General features: G+C 39.7%; 1 protein-coding gene across 10 annotated transcripts; it reads right to left on the bottom strand.

Moving 5' to 3' along the window:
• Window positions 1-1,173: 1,173 nt before the first annotated feature.
• depdc5 (DEP domain containing 5, GATOR1 subcomplex subunit) lies at window positions 1,174-23,815 on the bottom strand. 10 transcript variants are annotated; one of them, XM_079598906.1, is made up of 42 exons: window positions 23,619-23,815; window positions 22,168-22,243; window positions 21,963-22,050; window positions 21,017-21,063; window positions 20,848-20,933; window positions 20,642-20,725; window positions 20,517-20,566; window positions 19,735-19,804; window positions 19,578-19,656; window positions 19,427-19,488; window positions 19,252-19,321; window positions 19,098-19,170; window positions 17,743-17,846; window positions 17,418-17,492; window positions 17,189-17,323; window positions 17,048-17,109; window positions 16,865-16,938; window positions 15,620-15,689; window positions 15,456-15,492; window positions 15,251-15,371; window positions 14,921-15,150; window positions 14,629-14,829; window positions 14,361-14,496; window positions 14,165-14,262; window positions 13,177-13,230; window positions 11,395-11,551; window positions 9,424-9,581; window positions 9,188-9,308; window positions 8,933-9,100; window positions 8,615-8,846; window positions 8,385-8,518; window positions 8,092-8,203; window positions 6,218-6,354; window positions 6,047-6,127; window positions 5,829-5,961; window positions 5,642-5,747; window positions 4,990-5,229; window positions 3,641-3,810; window positions 3,318-3,489; window positions 2,824-2,884; window positions 1,980-2,062; window positions 1,174-1,853 (listed from the first exon to the last, which is right to left on the bottom strand). In XM_079598906.1, exons 2-42 carry the CDS (start codon window positions 22,235-22,237, stop codon window positions 1,558-1,560), a joined length of 4,737 nt encoding a protein of 1,578 aa, XP_079455032.1. In that variant the 5' UTR covers window positions 22,238-22,243; window positions 23,619-23,815; the 3' UTR covers window positions 1,174-1,557. The 10 variants fall into 10 exon arrangements, 8 of the variants coding, with proteins under 8 accessions (XP_079455032.1, XP_079455029.1, XP_079455026.1 ...); XM_079598903.1 differs by having other exon boundaries at window positions 11,395-11,578; window positions 23,619-23,652; XM_079598900.1 differs by lacking the exon at window positions 23,619-23,815 and adding an exon at window positions 7,506-7,568 and having other exon boundaries at window positions 11,395-11,578; window positions 22,168-22,655.
• Window positions 23,816-24,007: the final 192 nt, after the last annotated feature.

The raw sequence follows: 24,007 nt of genomic DNA, 5'->3' as shown, positions 1-24,007 counted from the left end.
CATGCCAGTTATAACATTGAACATAACTCTTAACTCCTGATCAAGACCTTTACTTAGCTCCTACTTCTCAGGATATTTAAAAACAATTTACACCAATCTAAACATGGGTTATGAAAATGTACATCAATGGGGCCAAGCACTAAAAAAAATGAAGACCTGATAGGCTATATATTAAAGGTAGGGTAGGCAATTTCGGAGTGGCTAGCAATAGGAAGCTAGCATTGAAAGCATTAGATCCCACCCTCCAATGCCACGCCTCCTTCAAAACAAATGAACGCAGATTCAGCAGTGTCATAAGAGACGGCATTAAACTATCTCTTCTCTCAAAGCACATTACATTACAATAGTAATGAACATAAACAACTTAAGGTGATGATACACAGGGCAACTTTTTGAGCATTATTGCTGGGCAATGTTGCCGTCAACGGGCAACCAAATGCGAGACAGGGCCCACGACCGATCTAAATTATCCAGATAGAAATGTATTGCCCATTTTCAATGAGAAAGTGCCCAAGCAACAATCGCTCTGCAAGATTGCCCACCAGCAACATTGCTCAAAAACTTCTCCGGGTGGACCGTCATGGGTTGCCATCTCGTAGTTACGGTTACAACATGACTTGAACGCAGCATAATCGTTGTTTTAATTCAGGAGGAACTGTAATAGCCGGATGATGTTTGTTGTTGGCGCGTGGTGGCTGTCTGTCTACAACTCTGTATAGCCTTACGGAACGTGCTGATGATGTGTGAAGTCTGCGTGAAGGTATGGAAATACATACGGTGACAGGCAGGTAGGACAACGTATCATTGCATTGGACAAACATTATTTGGTGCCGACTTACATTTTTTTTTTATTTAGACCACTTCTATTATTGATGGCTATCAGGATGAGAAGGGTTTCAACCAGAATAACAAAAAGTGATTTTGAAAAAAATGACTTACCCTACCTTTAAAAGACTGTTTGATAAAACCCCCGTCCACCTTGGTTCCTGTTGCTTTTGCAGAATCAATGCAAACTGCTCAGTCATCCGACAAGAGAAGCCAAATTTGAAAGTGACTACAAATAATCAAATTAGTGTGAAGTAAATTGAACTGTTTCTATAATTGCCACCTTTCAAAAACATTTTACAATGTTTCTGCAAAATGTCCATTGAAAATCATCCAAACACAAGTCTTCCATAGATGTGTATTAGAAAAGTGAAAAAGCTTGTCTGATAATATGGTTAGCAACAGTTACTAATGTATGATTGGTCAGTACCATTTTTAAGATGGGGTTTAGCAATAACAATCAACAAATTGATCCTGTAATGTACAACTTACTGAAGACCTGCCGTTATCTCAAACCCATTAAAACGTCCCAAAAGCATTGCAGGATCATGTGCAAACACTCTGAAAACATATGACTCATACATTTGAGTGTTTTATGATGAGGCTGTTTGTTTATTTTCCTCTGAATAGATGATAGGAATGATAGCAGCAGTACATTAGCTTTTAAAGTAAAGCCGAACTGTCTCGGTTTTCTCTGAAAGTATCCATTGCCTTTCCTCTATTCTCTTTTTCTCAAGGGGCACTGGCATTCATTTTCTCCACACAACTTTCCCAGAAGGTCACCAGTCGATTATCCTTGTTGGCACAAAAGTCTGTGAAATCTCGTAGCAGGCGGTCGGCCAATTTCTCGTCCCCCAGAACGCCAGTTCTCCAGGCTTTGGTCAACATGGTATTATAAGCCCAATTGTAGCCCACTCGCTCCTCAGAACCAAACAGGCTCTGACTGGCAGAGGTGGTGGAGTTACGGCGCCGCCGCTGCCCACTGGAGTATTTCCTTTTCGAGTAAGGCAGCTGAAGAAAAACTGTACCTGGATCAAGAGTTCCCGAGAGATAGCGATAGAGAGAGCAAGACAAAGAGATGGACAGAATAAATTGACAAGAAAGATTTCTATCAGTATTTCCAACCAAAGTATATTATTCACAAAAGCATGTACCTGTTACATGGATGTACTGGGGTTTGTTCTCTGCTGGAAAGTTAAAAGCTGACGTTGAGAACTTGTCATGCACAAAGCCAAATCTTCCACAAAAAAAGAAGAAAAAAAGGTAAGTTGTTTCAGTATGAGAGCACACAGGACAATACCTAGGGTGACCAGACGTCCCATTTTTCCCAGGACAGTATTTCAGCTCTATTTTTAGTCCCGACTTATTATGAAAAAATCATGCTCTTCTTGTACCCTATTTTATCTTTCTTAAAATGTCTTTATTGCCAAGCGATAGAGTGAGTCTTCTGTCACGTGGGAATAGCATAATCAAAGGTAGCCAATCGCGTCATAGTATATTTTGAAGACCAAAGTTACCATTCAAATCACAATTAACGATAGTGAAGGCAGGATCCGACACCAGAGTCAGTGATTTGTGGTGCCCGTTTTTCCATTGCTCACAGAGGCAGCGCCGACATTACACCATGCATGCGTACAAAAAAAACATGTGGACGCTGCACTAAGTGTCAGCATATCTTTTGTGAAGAAAAGTTGCAAATCTGATAAAGTGCATGCAAGTGAAGGGCTTTTTCAGTAAGCTGACTTCACTGCGAAATTGATCAAGAAATTGTAGGTTATGATCTAAAATGTTCTTCTGCTCACACCAAATCTGAGGCTATAACACACAAACACACAGATATATATAGGCCTACACACGTGTAGATAAGATACTTTTATGTGTGTGTTGGGGTAAGGATGAACAATACCACTCTAAAAAATAAACTTAAGTTTGTTCAATTCACTAACCCAAAGTCTGAGCAATAGTGATAGTGAAAAATACATGATATGCTCTCTTTACCTGGAGAGTACGGCCTCCTGAAACAACTGCATTCTGTCCCAGTATGTCTCTGGCTCAAACCCTACACAAATAAAGCAATGCCGTAATGGAGGATATCATACGTCTACTTAACAATAAATGACATGGGTATTGTGAAGAGTTCAATCCATCCAAGATGGTAAATGATAGAAATGTTGATTAGAAATATACAAAACATAATATTATCCAGAATATCAGTGCCCTATGTATTTTTGTTTATTTATTATTAGTAACGTGTCCAACATTCCACACTTAGTTTTTTCAGTTAATTAAGTGCATCACCCGGGCACGCTAAAAGAAAAAGTGCACTTTTTTTTTAGCAATTTTCAATGTGAACACACTACTCGCACTATTTATACTATAAAATGGCATAGAATCGTGCATAAGTAAACAAATTTGAACACACCTAATGTATTTGCTAGATTTGAGAGACTTTTACAAACATCACAAGAAACAGTTACTTTTTCTGTCCTCACCCTCAAACAGGTTATCACATCCCTCCTTTAGTAGGCACTGTATGGTTAGGGGGATAAACAACTGAGCACGGAGAGGGTCGCCGTATAGGTACGATGACAAGGCGAAGGGCACCTCCAACACAGGTACAAGCAGGAATCCGCAAGATGCCGCCTTTCTGTGCCAGCCTTGCACCTGAAATAGAAGAGTGCAGTGCTTTGGGACGATTCCTCAACCTTACATGTTATCTTATGTTTCTTGGTACCATCTAGTTCTAGTTATTGTCCTGGTATTATAAAAATGACATCCATCACCTCACTGCCAATTATGTCAATCCTATGCTCACCATTTCAAAGAGTACAGCTGCAGTGACAGCCATCCAGTGCAGCTTGATTTCAAAGGCAGCATTGAGGGAGAAGTTGCCATGGTAATAGCAACTGCACCATTCCGTCCGATCACTGCGATTGTTCACATCAACGTCCAAGGTGACTGTTTTCTGCTCTGGAATTGTGGCAGCTGAGAGGGGGGGGGGGGGGGGGGGGGGGGGGGGCAAAAACAGAGCGAGAAAGACAGGAAGAGTAGAGATGGCCAAGAGGATGAAATGACAATGAGGTCAGACAATGAGTCATTAAGATAATAAATGGGTCAATGAAGAACAATTGTGATGGAGTTTATGACACTAAGTGCTTAGTTCATGACATCTGAGACAATAAACATTGTGAATGAATTGAAATAATGATTCTCAGCCCAGGGATGATTTTCCATAATGCAAAGTATTAAAGGTAAATAAGATGTATGAAGCTTCCATGGCAGGAAAACACTGAAAGCTGAGTGCATCGGGACAATAAGCAGAAAGGCGACGGGTTGGCAGAATAGCTTTGCTTAGGTTTGGGAACAATGGAGGAACACAATTCATCCAGCGGGAACAGGACAGATGGAGGAGAGCAGGAAGGACCCATACCACGGCACTACTGGAACACAGCCACTACTACTTCACCGCAGCATGCACTATATGACACACCTAAAACAGTGGATTGATTGGTGTACTGGGGCAATCAGTTCATGCTCTGATTTGAGGACCTTGCAAAACAATTTGTCCCCTAATTGGGTAGAATCACAGCATTTAGAGAGTGCATGTACCGTCACACTGATTGATGGCTAATTGTGTTTGTTATAATAGCAGATGTGCAAACACCGTCTACATCAATCAGTTAGAAAAGGGAGTCATGATGTCATCAACATGATTTGGGCATTGTGGGAATAAATTGGATGAACTAAGGGACTACTTTTCTACAAAATCATGCAGTCCTAGAATGGAGAAGAGTCACACAAAGTCAGATTATTAGATTTGAATACGTTAAAAATTCTTGATGGAAGGGGCTGAATCAAAAGCTTGGCTTGGTGTTTCCTGAGAAGGATATATTCGCTGTACAGAGTTATACAGTGATGACGTTGCAACATTCATCTTTATAAGTTAGTTGAGTTGTAAAAGTTTCCAAGTGTGCATTATTGTTTAGTAGCTAGTAGATGGTATGGGTGGTGTCTGAATGCTTTAGTAATATGAGAAGAAATGATTTGACTTTGTGGGACTCATTCACTTCACTAGCCTTCCCGAACTTTCGGGGGAGCGAGTGTGGCATGCTGCCTTAAGGTGCAGAGCATGTCTGCCCTGGGGTCAGAGCCGGCTGTGTGTACCTAGCAGTGCAGCAGCTTGGCTGCGTCCTCCGAAGCTGCGGCTGAAGGAACTATGCCTACTTGCGTACGAGGCCGGCCGGCTGGGCAACCAGGGTAGCAGGAAGGCCGGTAAGTCACAGGGCCGACGTTCCTCCATAACAAAGGCCACCTCAAACCACTTCCTCTGGAACAGGGCGAAGTCCTCCAAAGCTGCGGCAGACCATACGTTGGCTCCAGCTGGGGGCAGCTGAGTTGTAGGGGCTGCAGGGAATAGAGGTCAGTTTCATTGAGCATAGAAGCACCAAGGTACAATCATGCTTCCAACGGGATTGCAGTCAGTGATATCTGCCCCCTGAATCTATCCCTGTTCAACACTGACATTGATTCAAAATTGCTGGAGGTTGCAGTGTAACTGTGCTGTTGATTTTTAGAAGGCGTTTCTACTCTGCCTCGGTATCAGGTGGCAGATCACTATGGATCCCTTGTCTAGTCTCCCCAAAATCACCACTTTTCATTGAAAACAGACATCTAGTTGCTTTGTTGTTGCAAATCACTGTCAGTGTGAATGTCCCTTGATACAGTTGGACACAGTAAGAATGGCTAGCAGCAACCAACTCTACAGCAGCTTGGCAACCCCTAGCGAAGTAATCTTGACAGTCAAGTCGTTTCTTACCCTTCTCGCTGTCTTTGTCGACAATCCGGTAAAAGTAGAAGCCATAAACAAAGTTTCTCATGGCATCACCGGAGGCATGAGTAATTAGACCATCATCCAACATTTTCTATAGGAGCGTCAGAGATACAGTCACGTTTTTAAATTCAAGCACAGACTACTGTGACTTCTGCAATGTTCTCAATTTTACCTGCATGATTTCTACTGCAATGCCCTGTGTGGCGACATTCTCCACAGTGCTCACCAGCCAATGTACAACCTCAGCACTGACAAAGCAGTTGGGAGGCAGGCCCCTCTGCTCTGGCAAAAGCTGCACTCCAGTGCTGCAAGCACAGGAAATCAATTTAGATCACACATGGGTGACATAATAGAAGACTGATAAATAATGAAGGATTCAAAGCCTCTCACGTGGGATGCTTAATGGCTTCCAGGATCTCCATTAGTGTGGAAGATGAGGAAAGACTCAAACCACTGGACCCTGACTGCCCCCTGCAAAGCAACACGAAAGTAAAACATTCTGAGTTGAATATATGGGAAGCCATGTTCTGACGGTTGGAATAAAGTGAGGTGTTCTCTTACCCGGTCTCTGAACCTGTGCCTGGGGTTGGGTCTCCTGTGGCTTGGGACATAGCAGACGTTCTCTCACCTGGTTGGTTTCCTCCTTTGTCTGATAGCCCACCCTCAATGGAATTTGCTGGAACCTGTTCAGCGGGCAGCTGAGAAACCCATTGGGAATGTGTCAGATAACATGTTGAAATGCAGTGTGCCTTCATCACTCCTGTGTTTCCTGCACAGGAACTAGCACATCTGACATTATCTATCTTCATGCAAACAAGTCTAAAACAGAACTACACAAGACTGACAAAGGTGGAAAATTATGAGAGATCTTGACGCTATCAGTATCCAGTGACTGGCAGAAATGCATCTTTGTGGTACTCTAGTATCAGACAGCTCATCCCATGCTAGACTCTATGAAGCATATTGCACAGTATAATGCCAAGAGCTGGATCAGACCACCAGCTCCAATCTGACTGGCTGGTTGCTTTAGTTTCTAAAGACAGTTTTTGTCAGTCTGCCAGCGATATTGACAGAGTACCAGGTTGCTACAAAGAGCACTCAAGATGAACTAGCGATTGGATTTGTGAAATTTATACATGGTTTGTGCCATTAAAAAAATTCTGCTTTATTTTCAGAATTACATAATTAATTGTCTACACACATTTTCTACCCATTTAATTTTGTCTTTGTAACTTCTCTCCAAAAGATCACTATAACATTATTTGAATGATTTGCCACTTTATTGCATGCTTGTCTATTACCGTGACATCATAAATGTTAGATTTATGTGTTTTTTTAAAGCAAACTGTAAAAAAATGCTTTACATGTTGGTCAGATGACCTCTTCCCATCTGCTCCTGGCCAGAATTAGCTACAATGTGGAACAGTTACTGTATGCCGCTAGACAAAAATCTGGCTACGTGAGATTAGCAGTATTCTAAATGAGAACAGGATGTGAAGAGAGATTAAATGCAAAGTGCACATGCAGTTTTCCACTGGCCAACCCGGAGCGGTGCAGTCTACAGCAGAACTCAAAGAGGTTAGATGTTAAATGAAGTAAATCTAAAGAATCTAATATTTCCTTTTTATATATATTATAATGAGAATGATGATTAGTATACATAAAAAAACAGGGATGACTCTTTATTATCACTCTCACTATAAAAACACTAAATAGAAACACCAACCTTAACATTTTTAATGCCAGTGAGAGGTTGGACAAGTACACAGGCATGCATGGTTTATACGCACACACGCAAGTTGCAAGAGACAGACGGCTTTCACAGAGCAGAGAGGGGGCAGTGACTGACCTGAGAGTGACAGATGTAGGAGGAACGTGGACTACGAATAAAGTCCAAAATGAAGGCAGCATCCTGTCAGCATATTAGGAGGAAAACACCAGAAAGAGAGAAAATGACCCCCAGAGATCAGAACAAGAACAAGGCAGGAATGAAAGAGGAAGAGGTCAAAAGAGGCAATGAAAGAGGAAAAAAAACATAAACCCACTGCAAATAATATCCACAATCGAATACAGGAAGACATAAAGAACCAGATGAAAAGTAGGGCTGTCAATTGATAAAAAATGTTGTATTGAATTGATCACACAATATGCAACTAACAATTAAAAGACTAAAAGTTATATTATTGTGGCATTTTATAATAGTTTTATTTTATTATAGTTTTTTTTTTAATTCTGTTTCAAATACTGTGATCAGTCTTCAAACCAAGCAGATAAAGGCGAAAATAGAACACACACACACACAAAAAGTAAAGAGTAAAGAGCCAGCAAGCTATACATATTGTAGAAATGCAATAGGCCTCTTCCCCACTCAAAAGCACAAGCATACACAGGAAGCCAGGAACTAGTCCGTTCGGCGGTCTGCCTCGGGCTCTCACCTTACGGGGGCTATCGACATAGGTGGTTGTCAGGGCAACGCTGGCAGCTTCACTGAAAGGTCCACATGGTTTCCCACCATGCTGAGCAGCAAGCTGCTGCTCTTCTAAACTCCTGCAGATCAAAGACATCTCCCCACTATTAGGAAGAACCTGGAATCTCTGGCATTTTATAAAACATTTACCATATATGGCACTAGATAAAACGTGGCACGCACAAACACTTGTTTCTCATTGATTGTGCACTGCGGTATTTTATTTCCTTTGCTTTGCCGAAATCTGACAGCACAACTCACTTCTGTGTCTGATCCAGCTCCAGAAGTGCAGAAAGGGCAGAGGTGCCCTTTTTGCCCACAGGAGGTGCTATAGGCTCCGGGTTGTAGGATGAAAGGGCCCCTGTCACCTGCAGGCCTTTAATAGTAGCTCCCTTCTATAATAAACATAATAATTGTTATTTTATTGCCCAGATGGGTGGTTTTATCCCTTTAATAAATCATTTGTGCTTATCCTGTAGCTGTGCACTCACACGGATAATACGATCAGATCGATGGCGCCGGCGAATCCTGTTCAGGCCTTCCAAAAAGCGGATAAATCCATCCAAAAGAGACCAGTCCCCATTGCCAGAGAGGCCATCCCGCCCTGCCCCCGCCCCCTCCCCATATACATCCCAGTGACCCTCACCATCCGCCACTCGCCTGGCTCCACCCGCTGGCAGCAGCAAGAAGCGTGTGCGCCAGAACTTCAAAGAGTCAATAAGACTGTGGAAGAGAGAGGAATGGGATTTTGTGGGAATCTATGTACATAGGTTTTGTGTCAGAGTTGTGATGCTAGTAAAGCCACTTGCCTGAAGTCCTCTGAGCCGGCAGAGCAGATGTACTGGTCCAGGTAGTTCCATTTGTACTCCTCCAGCCGCTCGTGGCTGAACTCAACCCAGAATGGCAGGAAGTGGGCGTCAGCATGAGGAGGGCACAGATTGTAGCTGTACTGAATCTGTGTGGATTCATATGGATACCTAAAAACAAACAAAACGCACTTGTCGGCATTTCTAGACGAACATATTTCATGAACTGAATCTGAATTACAAAAAGCTTCTACTGACTTTGGGAGGTAGCGGGTAACGGTAATGATCTTATCTTTAAGGCAGACTTTGTGAAAGGTTCTCCCCATACTGAGCCAGTAAAGACTCTCTTCCTCCTCTGGTTTACGCCGAGACACCAGCCCTGAAAAGCAGACCTTCAAATCTCTCACCTGAATTATATTGGAGCATGATTTATGAGGAAGGTTTCATAAACCAACTAGTATGCAGAGCTGAGGGGTGTCCAGCAGGGGATGTACCTCTGGAATAAAGGGGGCTGCTGCTGAGGGGCGGGGCTATAGCTGGCTGTGGCTTCCTGTTTGGCTGTACAATGATCTGGTAGCCTTGCATCAGTCGTTGACAGATGAACTCTTCAAACACCTGATGGGCCGTCATCACTGGAGACTCGTCGTCACGTCTACATAAGATGGAGGACACATCAATTTTGGACAGAGATAATCAATATATCAAATCTACAGTTGGGTTTGTATAAGAATGTCTAAGAAAAAGTCTAAGAATACTTGAAAAATGTTTCAAATTTAATACAGATAATAAATAACAAATAATAAATTAAAAGTTGAGTTCAATAGAAGCAAGAACATGTGACTATTTACAAAGCAATTCACATACAGTGCCACTGTAATGTTTATTAGAAACCTAGAAATAGTGCAAAGTTTTAAAGTGTCCCTATTATGCTTTTTCCAATATTACCTTTCATGCAGTGTGTAATATAGCTGTCTGTGAATGTAAACAGTCTGCAAAGTTGTAAAGTCGAAAATGCATGATAAATAAAGTTATTGTCTCCCAAAAGAAAGAATCGACTCTGAACCGCCTAAACAAGTCGTCAGGAATTCCAGTCTCACTTCCGTGAACTGTATACGTAACACATTTGCATAATGCCCGTCTTTGGTCTTCATTGGCTCCCCAAGAACAATGTCTGCTTTGACCCAACCTCAAACACTGTAGCTGGTTTGTGTTGTGTACATGTCGAGAAGTCGCTGTTTTCTGCTCTGCAAAAGCAAATTCTCTTTGTAACACTTCCAAAGGATCTGTGAAGAGTCAGTGGTTAAAAATCACCACAGCGATACAGCAGAATAACCTTTTGACGATTGCTTCTCAAATCTTTGTGAGGTCTAAATGGGATTGACAAAATTTCAACATTTCATAAAGTACCTCAATCTAAGTAGCGTATTACTGAGAAACGTCCAGCTCAAACCATCTTTGCGATGGAGGTTCGGATTGAATAACTAGTTCTTCCAACTCGCGCTTGGATTAACATGGTAAAATCGACGCCATCGTTACTGTCTTTACAGTGTGTACAATCGCTGATGATTTAGGAAGCATCCGGAGCTGAAGTTCAGTTATGGTAATGGCTGTTTCGTTTCCGACACGTACTGCAAGCGGTCGAGCAATCACAACAGACCGGGCCTTCTGGCCAATCAGAGTGGAGTAGCTCGCGGAAAGGAGGGATTTAGTGAGACTGAATCCTCGGGAAAGTCGTTTGAGAATCATTGAACAATGTGGTGATGTGCAATGTATATTATGATATAATGAAAGTGTCTTTTGACCTATGATGCATGTAAACCTGTTGTAGGAGACATCTAAAACAAAATTAGGAACCTTTAAAACAGCATTATTGGGGCACTATATATCTTTCTCAATTACTTTTTGGCATAACATTTAATTGTTTCATGAGCAGGGACAAAAAAATGTAAGTATTATTTTTTCCCAATGGGAAATCTACGTTAAAGAGTTATAAGCCATGAGCCAAATCAACCAGGTATGAGGTGAATCGCAATATTACAAACTGATTTGAAGCAAAAAAGTATTACAAAATCAGACAAAAAGATAAAAGTACAAGGCTATGTGACAACTTTCATGAGGGAATGAACGACAATCCAATGGAGCATTGCGAAAGATATTCATTTAAAAAATCTGGATAAGTGGGCAGGTGCTACAGTGCTCTTTTAGAGCTATTTTCTTGTTGTGATTCCCTGACTGATGGAGATTTTGGGTAATGCTGTTTTTCCAACAGGAATTCCAGTTAAATTGATTATTTAGTTGTTTATTATTATTAAACATAAATTATTAAGTTGATATAATGGAAATATCTCAATTTACCCAAAGCATATTGGCTGATAACCAATATAGTTCCGATATATATTGTGCATCCCTTAAAATATCATAAAAAATAATATGACAGACATAATGTTGACCCAATGTGTTTGTACCTGTCCAGGTCAGTGTGTGGCAGCAGGTCGTAGCAGCCCTCTGTGTAGTCGTTCTGCAGGGTTTGGCGGTCGGGAAAGTAATCGGTCGTGAGGGGGAGGCAGGCAGGAGTGGTGAGGGACTTCCAGTCCACCCCGACCGTGCAGCAAAAACTAGGCACTGTCGGAGGGGCAGACAGCAGCAGGACTTCAGGGGCACCCCCACCACACACACACACACACAGAACACACACGCAACAGACCACATCCAAAGCACATTCACACATATGGCCCGAATGAAAATTAGCAGACAGGTTGAAAGAGAAAGAGACAGAAGAAGAGAGGGTGAACAGTTTCAGGCAGACAGACACATACCAACACACAGAACGAGGATAAAGAAAGACAGAGAAAGTGGGAAAAGAAAAAGGAGTGTGTTACCATTATTGTTGTAATTGAACTGAAATTACAGTGACTACTACGTGCAAAATTAACATGCAATAAAAGGCACTGTGAGCATCGTGACATCACTGATGAGGAGTAATAAGTGTGAACGGCCGTCTGTACAAACACACAACTGGCAGAAAAGATGACCAGTACTGTAGTGCTCAGGCAAGGCATGCGTGAGAATCTGAGTGGAGCAGTTTCATTCTACATACTTGTGATTGGTGATTTTATTGAGGGTTATAAAGCTCGTGAGCGGGAGAGAATTGAAGTTTGATACTTGATTAGACAGAAAGGGGGATTTAGGAAATAGAGGAATCCCCAGGAAAGGGGAGGGATGGTACAGAGAGAAAGCCAGAAATCCCAGACAAATCCAAGGTGGAATTCACTAAGAATTAATTTGCGGCCACCAATATTGCCGTTTAATTGTCAGTTTTAGCACCTGTGCATTACACTCAGCACACATATTTTCTTTTGTTTACATCCTTTTCTAATAGAATAATTGTTTAATACTTTTTTTGTGATTATCACTAGCCGAATAACGTGCTAGCTTAACTAGACATCACGTTCATAAACTAAATGATTTGGGTCATCGTATTTATGAAGGAGGGTCTCACTCATAACACAAAAAGACCTACTAGCATAATGATATAACCTGCAGAAAAAGTCAGTGAACAAATCAATAAATAGATTCAGAAGATTGGAGTCAATGAAATGAATCAAAATCCCCACCACAAGTCTTTGCAGTGTAAAGACACCAATAGATGGTTGAATACAGTAGATTCAAGAAACAACAGACCAATCACAATTCGGTAAACAATTGTGTTGGTGAATCTGTAACTTAATTAAGATCAAATAAATATCTAAACAATAATGGTGTTGTACTGTGCATGGTGTGTGAATAAGATTCAGGCAATATTGAATGCTAAAGTGGCGCAACTATTCAGTGAATTCCCCCAGAGGTTTTGGACTAGGACCACCTTTTTCGCTCATCAAACTTCCACCCATTAACAACACAGCCACTCAGCTCCACTGATGTGATCTACCGCACTGGCTTGAGATACTCAAACCACCTTATATACAAAGATAAAGAACAGTGATTCCCTCACAGACAAAACAGATTTTAACTTCCAAACCTGTAAGTGCGAACCCAGACCTAAACACCTTAAATCACTCAACCATAGATCCCAGATTTCCTGTCCAAACCCCCTCCCCTTTGAAATATGAATGTGTTTATGTGATTGCAGCTAACAAATGTATATTTCTGAGGTTATATATGTGGTAAATTATCATTCATGTGGAGGTGGATGGACACTGGAGATGTGTTGTGTTTTTGAGTCTCTTCACTGATGGGGAAGAACTCACTCGGATCTAGACTGCTGGAATAATCCTCAAAGGAACCACGGTTCACTGGTGTTCCTACAAAAGCAAGAGCAGTAACAACAACTGAACTCAACTCAACCCAACCTCTGGCTCTTACAGAGAACATGCAAGTCATTTAATGACTCGTACCATATAATTTAATAAAATAAATTAGAGAAAAGGACAGTGGCCCCAAAAAGCATTCGGTACTCATACTTAAAGAGGCGTAGCTTGATGGCATCGTGAATGAGCGAAAAGTCATGGGAGTTGTCGTCTTCACCTCCTTCACAAGCCGATGGAAAGCAATCCAACGAAACTCGGGCAGAAATCATGTTCATGGGATGAGCTAATGTATTAAAGTTGTATTAACGTTACTGTGGTTTGAAGCAGAGGGGCCGAAAGCCTGGGACATTTTACGTTGCTGTTTTTATTATGCTTATATTTTGTTTTTATATATGCCACAGTCGGCCGCTGCCACTCCTTTCGTTTTGTTGTTTATTTTACGATTAAAGTTACGTTTAACGTTCTCCTCCTCCTTCCCTGAACTTTGTTGCAGTTACTTTTGACTTGTCACTTAAATTCACATTGTTTTATTTCATTCTAATGAAATAGCTACACAGTAACTACACAGATTTAAGTCTCACGAGTAAAAAAAAAAAAAAAAAGGACTGGTTCACAAAATTCGTTTAAGAATCAGTCATTTGAGAATCAGCAGTATGTTTTTTGATTCACTGCAAAATAACAAGATTCATTTGTTTGGGACTTTGACTACACCACTCATGTAGTATATTTTTGATATGCTACAAATAACCGACTCATATGAGTAATACTTTTGGGAATCAGACTACACCAGCAACACTGCATGTTTTTTGATTCACTAGAAAGAACCGGCTCATAAGACTCACTCTGACATTCATATCATAAAGTATTATTTAAATATCTTTTAGGGCCACTGTATAATAAAGAAGTTAAGTAAGTGAAAATACTGCACCAGTGCTGTTGCTACTAGCTGGACTTCCAGATACATTGTCAGGAACTCCGCTGATGTACAGTCCATTCTCTCCTAGGTAACGGGACACTGTACGCTTGCTATAACACACATTTACACCATTATTAGACTCTCACTGCATCATGTTGCCACTTTTTTCCTCTCCAAATATCCTCTCGCTCATCTGTGCGTGACTGACCTTCCCGTGGCTTCGTGATAGGCCAGTTCCAGCAACTCTGCAGAGGTACGAGCCGGGTCTCTCTGCTCACTGCCCTGCAGCTCTGCCATGTTCTGTCGTGTCTGATGGTGGATCTGGATTGCCTCTCCAGAAGGACCTTGAACATCCATACAACATTATATTAAACATGTAGAGAATAGACTCTAGTGACAGTTTAGTGGTCATTATTATGCATAATATTTGACCACAAATTGACCAATCAGAGGCAAGTATTGTATGTATCCCTTACCTACAGGAAACGTGTGCATCCAGCGGCGGCGGTTGGAGGTGAGTTTCATAGGCATACGTGAGGGGGCGAACGGGTTGATGAGGGCCCTCTGGGGCGTGTAACCGCCCGGCCGTACATGCAGGGTGGACTCAGCGCTGCCCACCGTGAAGCGGCCCGGGGCACTGGAGTCCCTCTGGGATTCTACCATCTTTTCCAGCAATTCTACAAAGACAAGCGAGACGAGAAGCAGCGAACATCAACCAGATGTTTCTGTCTACATCAACACATAGGTGCACACTGAATGATTCTGTACCTCTTGTGCAGCTGGTGTACCCCAGGGAGCTGCTGACCTCGTATTGGCCCTGAGACGGGCGTGGGATGAGCAGGATGTTGGAGATGTGTCCCAAACTGTCATCTGACGCCAGGCTCCTCTGTTCATCTGGTCCTGTAGGCCTGGTTGGGGGAGAGCTGCCCATTACGCCTCCACCGACATCAGATGAGCCCCAGCTTTTCCTGCTGGCTGACTCCCTCTCCCGACTCGACCTAACACACATGATCACAGGCTAAACGTATAAACTGCCATATAAATGGAGGAAGTTGGTCAAATACGAAAAACGACAGGATTTTTATCCGTTTAATGTACCTGAAGTTGGTGGACCTCTGGGCTCTTGAGGGCCCAGGAAGTCTGAAGACCTGAGCATCATACGCATCATAATCCACCTGGATTGGAAGGCTGTTCTCAGCATCTTTTGGAGAACCAAGAGCTGAGCAAGACAAATCCAGGTCAGTCAATTCACGGCAAACCCATATACAACCTTAAATACCTACAAGTGACGCAAATTACTTACAATGTTCTTTGCTGCTTCTGGCTTTTTCAGCTTGAGCCTTAAAAATGAAAAGGCATCAGAGTGACAGCAGCTTCATTAGCAGTTTTACAAGCACTAAGTCATTCTTATAATAACAACATTACAAAGTCACAAGGTGTTGTCAGTGTAAGCGTGATATTTCTAACCTTCTTTCCAGCCAGCTTGATCCGTGGTGTAAAACAGCTGCATGAGTTCTGGCTCTTTGATGTGTAAAAGCTGTAAAATACATATTTATTATACTAAGTTCATCTACATTAACCTGTGAATCTTTAATGCTAGGGCTGGGTAATATGGACAAACTATTATCACAATGTTAATTTAATCAAAACTAGTGTCCAATCAAATGAATTCATAAAACTTGAACAACTTAATCTTTCAAAATGAAATGAAAATATAAAAATTAATTTACAAAACATTGCATTTTAATTTTTTGTCAAACAATGTGTGCCAAACAGAATTGTATTCTGTATAAATTAAAGGTGCAGTGAGTGATTTCTGAGAAACGCTATTGAAAGTGGATTGGACTGAGCAGAACAACACACTTGTAGCCAATCAGTAGTAGGGGGCGATTGAATGGACAATTCACGATGGGGGAGGATTTTTTTTGAAGAAAGACAATAGAAAGAGAAATGGCTGAGAGACATTACAAAAGAGAAAAGCTCATAAGAATTTCACTGGAAAATTAAGGGTTATGATCAGGGAAGAGCTTTACGAGTCCGACCTGCATTAATATTAAAAAAGAGAGACCTAACCAGGAAGGCCTGAAAACAGACACAGAGGTTGCGTTGTTTCTGCTCCATATGTGAGTAGCACTGGTTTTGCTGTTCTTGTAATGTTATATATAGGAACAGGACGAATGTCAATGTTTGTCTGGATCTGGTGTGCTGCTGGCAACAACAAACTCTTGCTTGTTTATATACTCTTGTGAACTGCGCGTTAATTTTTTGTTCTTCCTTGTCGTTCGCCATTTTTGTATTATTTTTCATGCATTGTTTTACTTCGCTTCAGCTACGATAAAGAAAAATACACACTTGCATTGCACGTTCATGCACTTTGCGGGCGGAGCAATGAAGATTTGAAATATTAACAGTATTTCTCAGAAATCACTTACTGCACCGTTAAAAAAAAAAAAAAAAAATTGATTGCATGATATTCGTTAAAATAATAATAATAAATATAATGTTTTAATAATATACATTATTATTATTATACTATAATATAAATACAGTATACCTCTATAGAAAAAAGAATGGGTGGAGGGACACCAGCCCATATCAATGACACGCAAAAGTGGGTAACTTGGGCAAGTAAGCAACCTCATAGTAACCGCCCAGTACACCCTAGCAACCACCTAGTAGTTGGGTACTGTAGCAACAACTCTTAAATCTCACCTATGGTTGATCCAGTGAGGCAGGTTGTAGTCATCGCCGATTCTGGAGTCTGTGTGCACTGTGCGGTTATGTAACTAATATAAATGATACAAAAAAATATATATTCTCACCCTATTCACAAGTACTAAAACATTCATATCTGATTTTATGCTCAAATGCCAACCTAATATGGCGTTTGCTAACCTTGAAGAGTGGAACAGCGTGGAGAGGCTGCTCTCCCATGCATACCAGATCTACACCGATGCCTGTTAGGAAGATACCGTACCATTAGCATCCATCGCAGTTCAACAAGACAAACAGCGATTGTACAATGCCCTCACTGACCATTGTCGATCATGCGCTGTTTGGTGAGTATCATGAGCAAGCGGTCCACCTCGAACACGCCCACTCCTGGAGTAATGACCACCGACATCTGACCCGTACGATCAAAGTTACGGTTGATGTAGTGCTTATCAAAGACTGAAAGAGACCAATCAGGACACTGATACCAGGACAAACAGCTCTACTGAAATGCCGTGGGTAAAGGCAATGAACTAAATACACAACTACAAACCGTTGAAAGACAAGTTTATAGCTTCCAGATAATTTCCCTGAGCAGAAGTGGAATTATGCCCACATGGATATCCATCTGCAATATTGAGACAAACAAAAATGTGTTTGTCAATCTGCTTGTGTTTACAGAATTGCAATAATGCCATATTCATAACACACATCTTTCCACGCTCACGGCCAAAAAAGTATACTTAGTTTGCACTCAACTGGGAAAATGAAATATACACAGACCTTAAGAGACTTCTTTCAAAATTATGAAACAAATCTTTACGACCCCAAACTTTTGAACGGTGGTATATAAATCAGGATTGGATATACATACGCACCTGCTACTTTAAGACGCACCAGTACAGGATACTGTATGAAAAGCTTCTTGATGGTGATGAGCAGAGACGTCCACTCATCACGTCTTTCATTTTGGGCCACCACCCTGGAAGAGAATACAAATAAGGACTGCTGCTTAAACCAGTACAAAGCTGCAAGTCTTAAAGGGATATCGTTCACCCAAATATAAAAAATCTGGCATTAATTACTCATCCTCATGTCATTCCAAACCCGTAAGAATTTTGTTCATTTTCAGATTTAAGATCTTTTTGTTGAAAAATGTGTGTCCCTGCATTGACAGGCATGCAACTACCACTTTGATGCGTCAAAAAATAATAATTTTCATTATTATGTGTTACACAGCACGTTTGAGCTTCAGCAAGAACTGATGAGGTTTGTTCTCACGCGTCAAGCATGTTCGGTTGAGCTTCCGTTTATGTTCACTGATCAATGTTTAAATGTGAATAAAAATCTAAATTCAATCTGTTCATCATATAAAGCAATCAAGTCTCTTCAGAAAATTTGGACTAAACTGCTTGATTCATATGGATTACACCGTGTCCTAACCAGACGTGACACGATAAGATTCCATTAACAAACAATTTGTCAGTTCACACCAGATGCGATGCAACTATGAGACGCGACAAAGTCAATCAAAAATCCCAGCCAATCAGAAGAGCATGTGGGCAGGCTATGTTTGCAAGCTCCCTGCCCTCACAATGAAATGGATCAGTACATACCGGTAATCAAATGTATGAATACGACACCATTTTAACAATATTAAAAATACATATTGAGTTACTGAAACAATCTTTGCCATAGAATACACTTGTCTGTTCTCAGTGAGTTGACAGTTTAAACCTTCTTGTTTTCTTTTATTTATTTTGAAGATCTGTTCATTGTTGCGTTCAGTACGGCTATAAAAGAGACACAAAATGATATTCAAACTACCATTAGACGCTTTTAACAACGAATAGAGCACATAAACGGTACCATTATTCAAAATCATCATTATTCTTTGTGTTGTTGTTGCAGAACGTCGCAGAAAAATAGAAACCGTTTCTAAAAAATAATCATTGGACAAAAACTCTGATTAACATGGAAAAGATACCTTTTCACGCGTCTGGTTAGGACACAGTGTTAGTTTTACGATCTCTTTATGAACTTTTTGAAGCGTCAAACTGGTAGTTACGTAGACAGCCAATGAGAGTACAGAAAAGTTGTATTAAAAATATCTTAATTTGTGTTACGAAGATGAACGAGTCCAGGTTAGGAGGTTAGGAACGACATGATGGTGAGTAATTAATGACAGAATTTCACTTTTTTTAGTGAACTACTGCTTAATGAACTTCCAGACCTGTAGAAATCCTCATAATACCGCCCATCGTGGTCTTGTCGGACTGATGCTCTTTGCATCTCTGGGAACTCTTCTACATGAAGAAAGAGACATAATCAAATTGTATTATTCAAATTATACGACCCAGGCATTGTTTTAAATATGAAACATTTACCCAGTGATTTGGCCAAGTAGAAGGTTCGAGAGAACAGCACTACTGTAACCTCATGACTGCAGTTCTTCTCCTAAAATGTGTGGTTACATGTTAACAAAATGCCATAATGCCAATGCATTGAGTGATATAAGCAGCTATAACATTATTACTGGTCAGGGATGGAGTTGACACTCACTTTCCATTTGGCAAACAGATCGGAGAGGAAACCATTGACAGCTTTCTCAAAGTAAAGATCACCTGTGAATTAAGACAGCAGCTTATATGATCTTATATAACAGATTTATTCTTCAAATACACATAATGGTAAAAAAAAAATGTCTCTTTACCATAGATATCAAAGTCCCACATCTCACAGCTCATTTGAATGAATATATAAACCATCGCAGAGGTGGATCGAAAAACAACCTAGGTGGAAAAAACAGTCACGACATGTGAAAAAAAGTGATAATAACACTAATTGCATTTCCAAAGAGACATTCTCACCCTTGTATCCTCACTAATGTAGCCACAAGTGACCTTCTCTCCTTTAACCCACAATTCACTGGCCTGGGCCCTGAAATCATGATAAAACCATTATTATTTTTTGTTTAAAATATACTACCGATCAAAAGTTTGGGATTTGTAAAATGTTTTAATATTTTACAGGCTCATGCTCAACAAGGCTCCATTTTTTTAAAATAAAAAATACAATAAAAACAGTAATATTGTGAAATATTTAAAATAGCTGTTTTCTATTGTAATATAATGTAATACTGTAATATAGTGGTGGTTGAGGAGAGATCCACTGATATGATTGTACAGCGATTTGGGTGTACAGTAGTACATATGAAAGCGCTATATAAATGCCTCATTCATTCCTTCATTCATTTAAAAATTGTATTTATCGCTGTGATGGTAAAGCTAAATTTTCAGCTTCATTACTCCAGTCACATGATCCTTCAGAAATCATTCTAATATGCTGATTTGCTACATTTCATATTATTATCAATGTTCAAACAGTTTTTGCCATGATACGATTTATTTCAGGATTCTTTGATGAAAGTTCAAAAGAACAGAATTGATTTGAAATCGAAATATTTTGAAACATTGGCAACTTTTGATCAATTTAATGTGTCCTTGCTGAATAAAAGTACTATTTTCTTTAAAAAAAAATCTTGCCTACCCCAAACTCTTGACCAGTTGTGTATGTTATGAAATAACACTTTCAGAGATTGACCAATCACACTGGAATATTCCAGACAGCTTGTAATAATGGATGTTGTTACCTGATTCCTGCAAACTCTACTTTCTGTGTCACATACGCACACGTGCTCACCTGAAAGAACATCATGGAGACATAAAGACCACGGTGAGGCATCAAAAATGAACATTTCATGCAGATTCTACTCACTAAGCTCTTCTTCAGTCTCCACATGTCTCCTCGTCCAATATACTGATCTTTGAAGGTGAGCTCCACCAGATCCAAAGTCACATCCTGTTCAATTTCAAATGGAGCATTTAGGTAATAGGGTATGAGAAGCTCTGCAATACTGTGAATATATTCTGTAAATAAATAGTAGGACATTGTGCATTAATGAGTATTTCTGTATAAAATACCTTTGGATCTACAATATTTATGATGACGTCCTGGTAGGCGCGAAGCTTGAAGGCCTGAGCCACAGTCTGATCTACACTGATAGTTTCTGTTGGTGGAAAAATGAACACTGAGATGCAGCTGGTTAATAGTTACAAGTACAGAAAATTACGCAAATAATTTAAAATTCACCTTTCTGCAGGTCTTCTTTTAAACTCTTGACCTGCAGCAGCAGAGGACTAAGACAAAGATATTACAAATATAAGAATATTATCAAGAAATATACTAATGTACAAGACAAAATTCAATATTGCATTATACAAGACTATCAAAGAAATGCTTAGACAAAATAATAGATTTTTTCACAATGTAGTTTCATTACAGGTTCAATTTTAGTTAACCAAAATATGACTTGTTATAGTTTTTCTAATGATTTTAGGATTAAATGTGATTTTTTTCTAGACACTGCGGTCAAAAGTTTGGAATAATTATGATGTTTGTGTTTTGTTTTGTTTTTTGAAAGAAGTCTCTTACAAACTTGAAGAATGTCAGTAACCAGACAGTTTTTGGTTCCCATTGACTTCCATAGTAGAAAAAAAATATACTATGGAAGTCAATGGGAACCAAAAACTGTTTGGTGACTGACATTCTTCTAAATATCTTCCTTTGTGTTCAGCAGAGGAAAGAAATTCATACAGGTTTGAAACAACTTAAGGGTGAGTATATGATGACAGAATTTTCACTTTAAAAGTGAACTAATCCTTTAAAGCTGGATTTTCAGCATCATTACTCCAGTCTTCATTGTCACATGATCCTTCAGAAATAATTTATTATTATTAGTAGTATTTTTTTTATCACAGATGAGAAATGTTTCTTGAGCATCAAATCATCATATTAGAATGATTTCGGAGGATCGTGTGACACTGAAGACTGGAATAATGATGCTGAAAATACAGCTTTGATCACAGGAACAAAAGGCATTTTAAAATATATTCAAATAGAAAACAGTCATTTTAAATTGTAATAATATTCAACAATGTTGCTTGGTGTGCATGAGACACTTATTTTCAAAAAACGTAACAAAAATCTTCAAACTTTCAGTGAAATTGACCAGAAATCACCAGAAAGCTCCTCTCACCTGTACTCATCATTTGGATGAGCAATCTCAACAATGTCCCCCAGTTTAACATGAGGAAAGACTTTAGGATTCATCATCAACTCATCATCTGTGGAGAAACAATGAGTGTAAAGAGATGCATGTACAAACACAAGCCAGAGCCATAAACTAAAACGAATTCAGCAAACAATTAAGAATATATATTACGTATTAAGAATATTCTCACCACTGCCTCCAAAGCCCTTCTTGTGCACCACAAGCTTGTACGACTTGTTTGCCTTCATGGTAACTGTCATTGTAGTCTTCAGTTGTACAATCACACACACATTTACATGCAGAAAAATGTCCAGCGGTGAAGCAGTCTGCAGAATTTCATTTTTATCGCTGCATTCTTCCAGTCGACATGATATGCATTAACAAAAGTGTAAAAGAACACTTAAAGTGCTTGGAAATGAAGAAGCACAATCAAACTCATGACAGTCTGTCATCCTGCTTATTGTTTACAAGTCGCGTGACGCATTTCTTCCAACCCTAAGCACGCTATGCAAATACGTTTTCCAATTATAAGACAATAAGGTAGAGGGTAGATATTCATTTATAAACGGACGATGTATAGTTTAACATACATCTTCCAAAAATAATGCTACATTTGCACTGTTTTCTGAACTAAGCGCACAGTTGCTTCTTCTTCGGGTTTATAATATAGAGTTGGACAGCGCCGCATAGCGTGCTGGAGATTCACAGTCATGTCTAAATGCCTCGATTACAGCTTTCCTCAGTCGCTTTGGTACATTTCTTGAATCATCCGATTCCTTAAGATTTGCAATCCAGTTAGTGCATATTTCAAAATAATTCTTACACACAGCACCACATCAATTACCTGCAAAAGCCTGTAGCTAACTTATTTCATCACTCAAAGCAAGTATTTATGTCAATGAAAATAGGCTAAGTGCAATCAGAATGACAACAAGTCATTGTTCACAAACAAGATAGGCAAAATGCTTAGTCATGTTACAACATTACTGTCAGCATTTTCAAATCTAAACAATGGCTCCGATTTTGATGACAATGATTGAAATTCCACAATACTGCATTTCCCTTCATTAGTGAACTTCAAAATGCTCCTCCGCAATCCATCAATTCAGGAAAAAATAGTCTAATAGAAATGTGTAGAAAATATGCTTGACAGTTTATGACAGCTAGTTTAAACATTTTGCATTTAATGACTTATGCAAGGAACTATTGACTAGATGTTTTGAATGAATGGTAAGGCTATCAACAGAGAACAAGTATAATACATTTTTATAAACATGACATAAGCAATTGAAAATGTAGGAAACAGTTGGCAATTGTACATAAGCATGAATGTACCAAAGCATTTGCAATTTGTTCAAAAGAATGATAAATATATTTTATGATGTGTACAATTGACTAGATGATGTCAAACGTAATTTGATCATTTCAGTTGTGATCTGAGAAATTCACCAAAGCAATGAGAAAAACTGCAACAATATTGGTTTTCTTGCTTATAGTCAACAATAATCTGCATTCACAGGCTCGAAACAACATGAAACTGTGCTTGAAGTATCACCAGGGGCTCTACACATGAACTCGAGCATTGACAACATTGTTTGTGTACACAAAGTTGACTAAAAAGAAAGGTTTTGTACGACTCACTTTATCAGTTATGTTTCCGGTGGCTGGAATTTTGTCAGTCAAAAGTAATCGATCCCGACGTAATGAACTGACTCCATATGAGGAAATGTCATGAACTTGTAATTCCAATGAAAAGCATGATAACTTAGACAATTAGCGCATGGCAATTTATGGAAACCAGCTTTAGGAGCTTTCCATCTTTAACCTCCTCATGTTACGTTGTATTCGGAGATTGACTGCTTTTGACTGACAAAATTCCAGCCACCGGAAACACGATAAGAGTCATACAAAATCTTTCTTTTGAATAACTACAACTTTTTGTATAAAGTTTGACTCGGGTATATTAACAAAAAGAGCCTAGGTTCTATTTTGGCGAGAGTTACCCTTTAAAAATCATTTTTATATGAAGT

Source organism: Phoxinus phoxinus, assembly GCF_949152265.1.
Source record: "Phoxinus phoxinus genome assembly, chromosome: 23".
NCBI lineage: Eukaryota > Metazoa > Chordata > Actinopteri > Cypriniformes > Leuciscidae > Phoxinus > Phoxinus phoxinus.
Note: the sequence above shows the minus strand (reverse complement) of the source record. Positions and strands in the feature narration are given on the sequence as shown.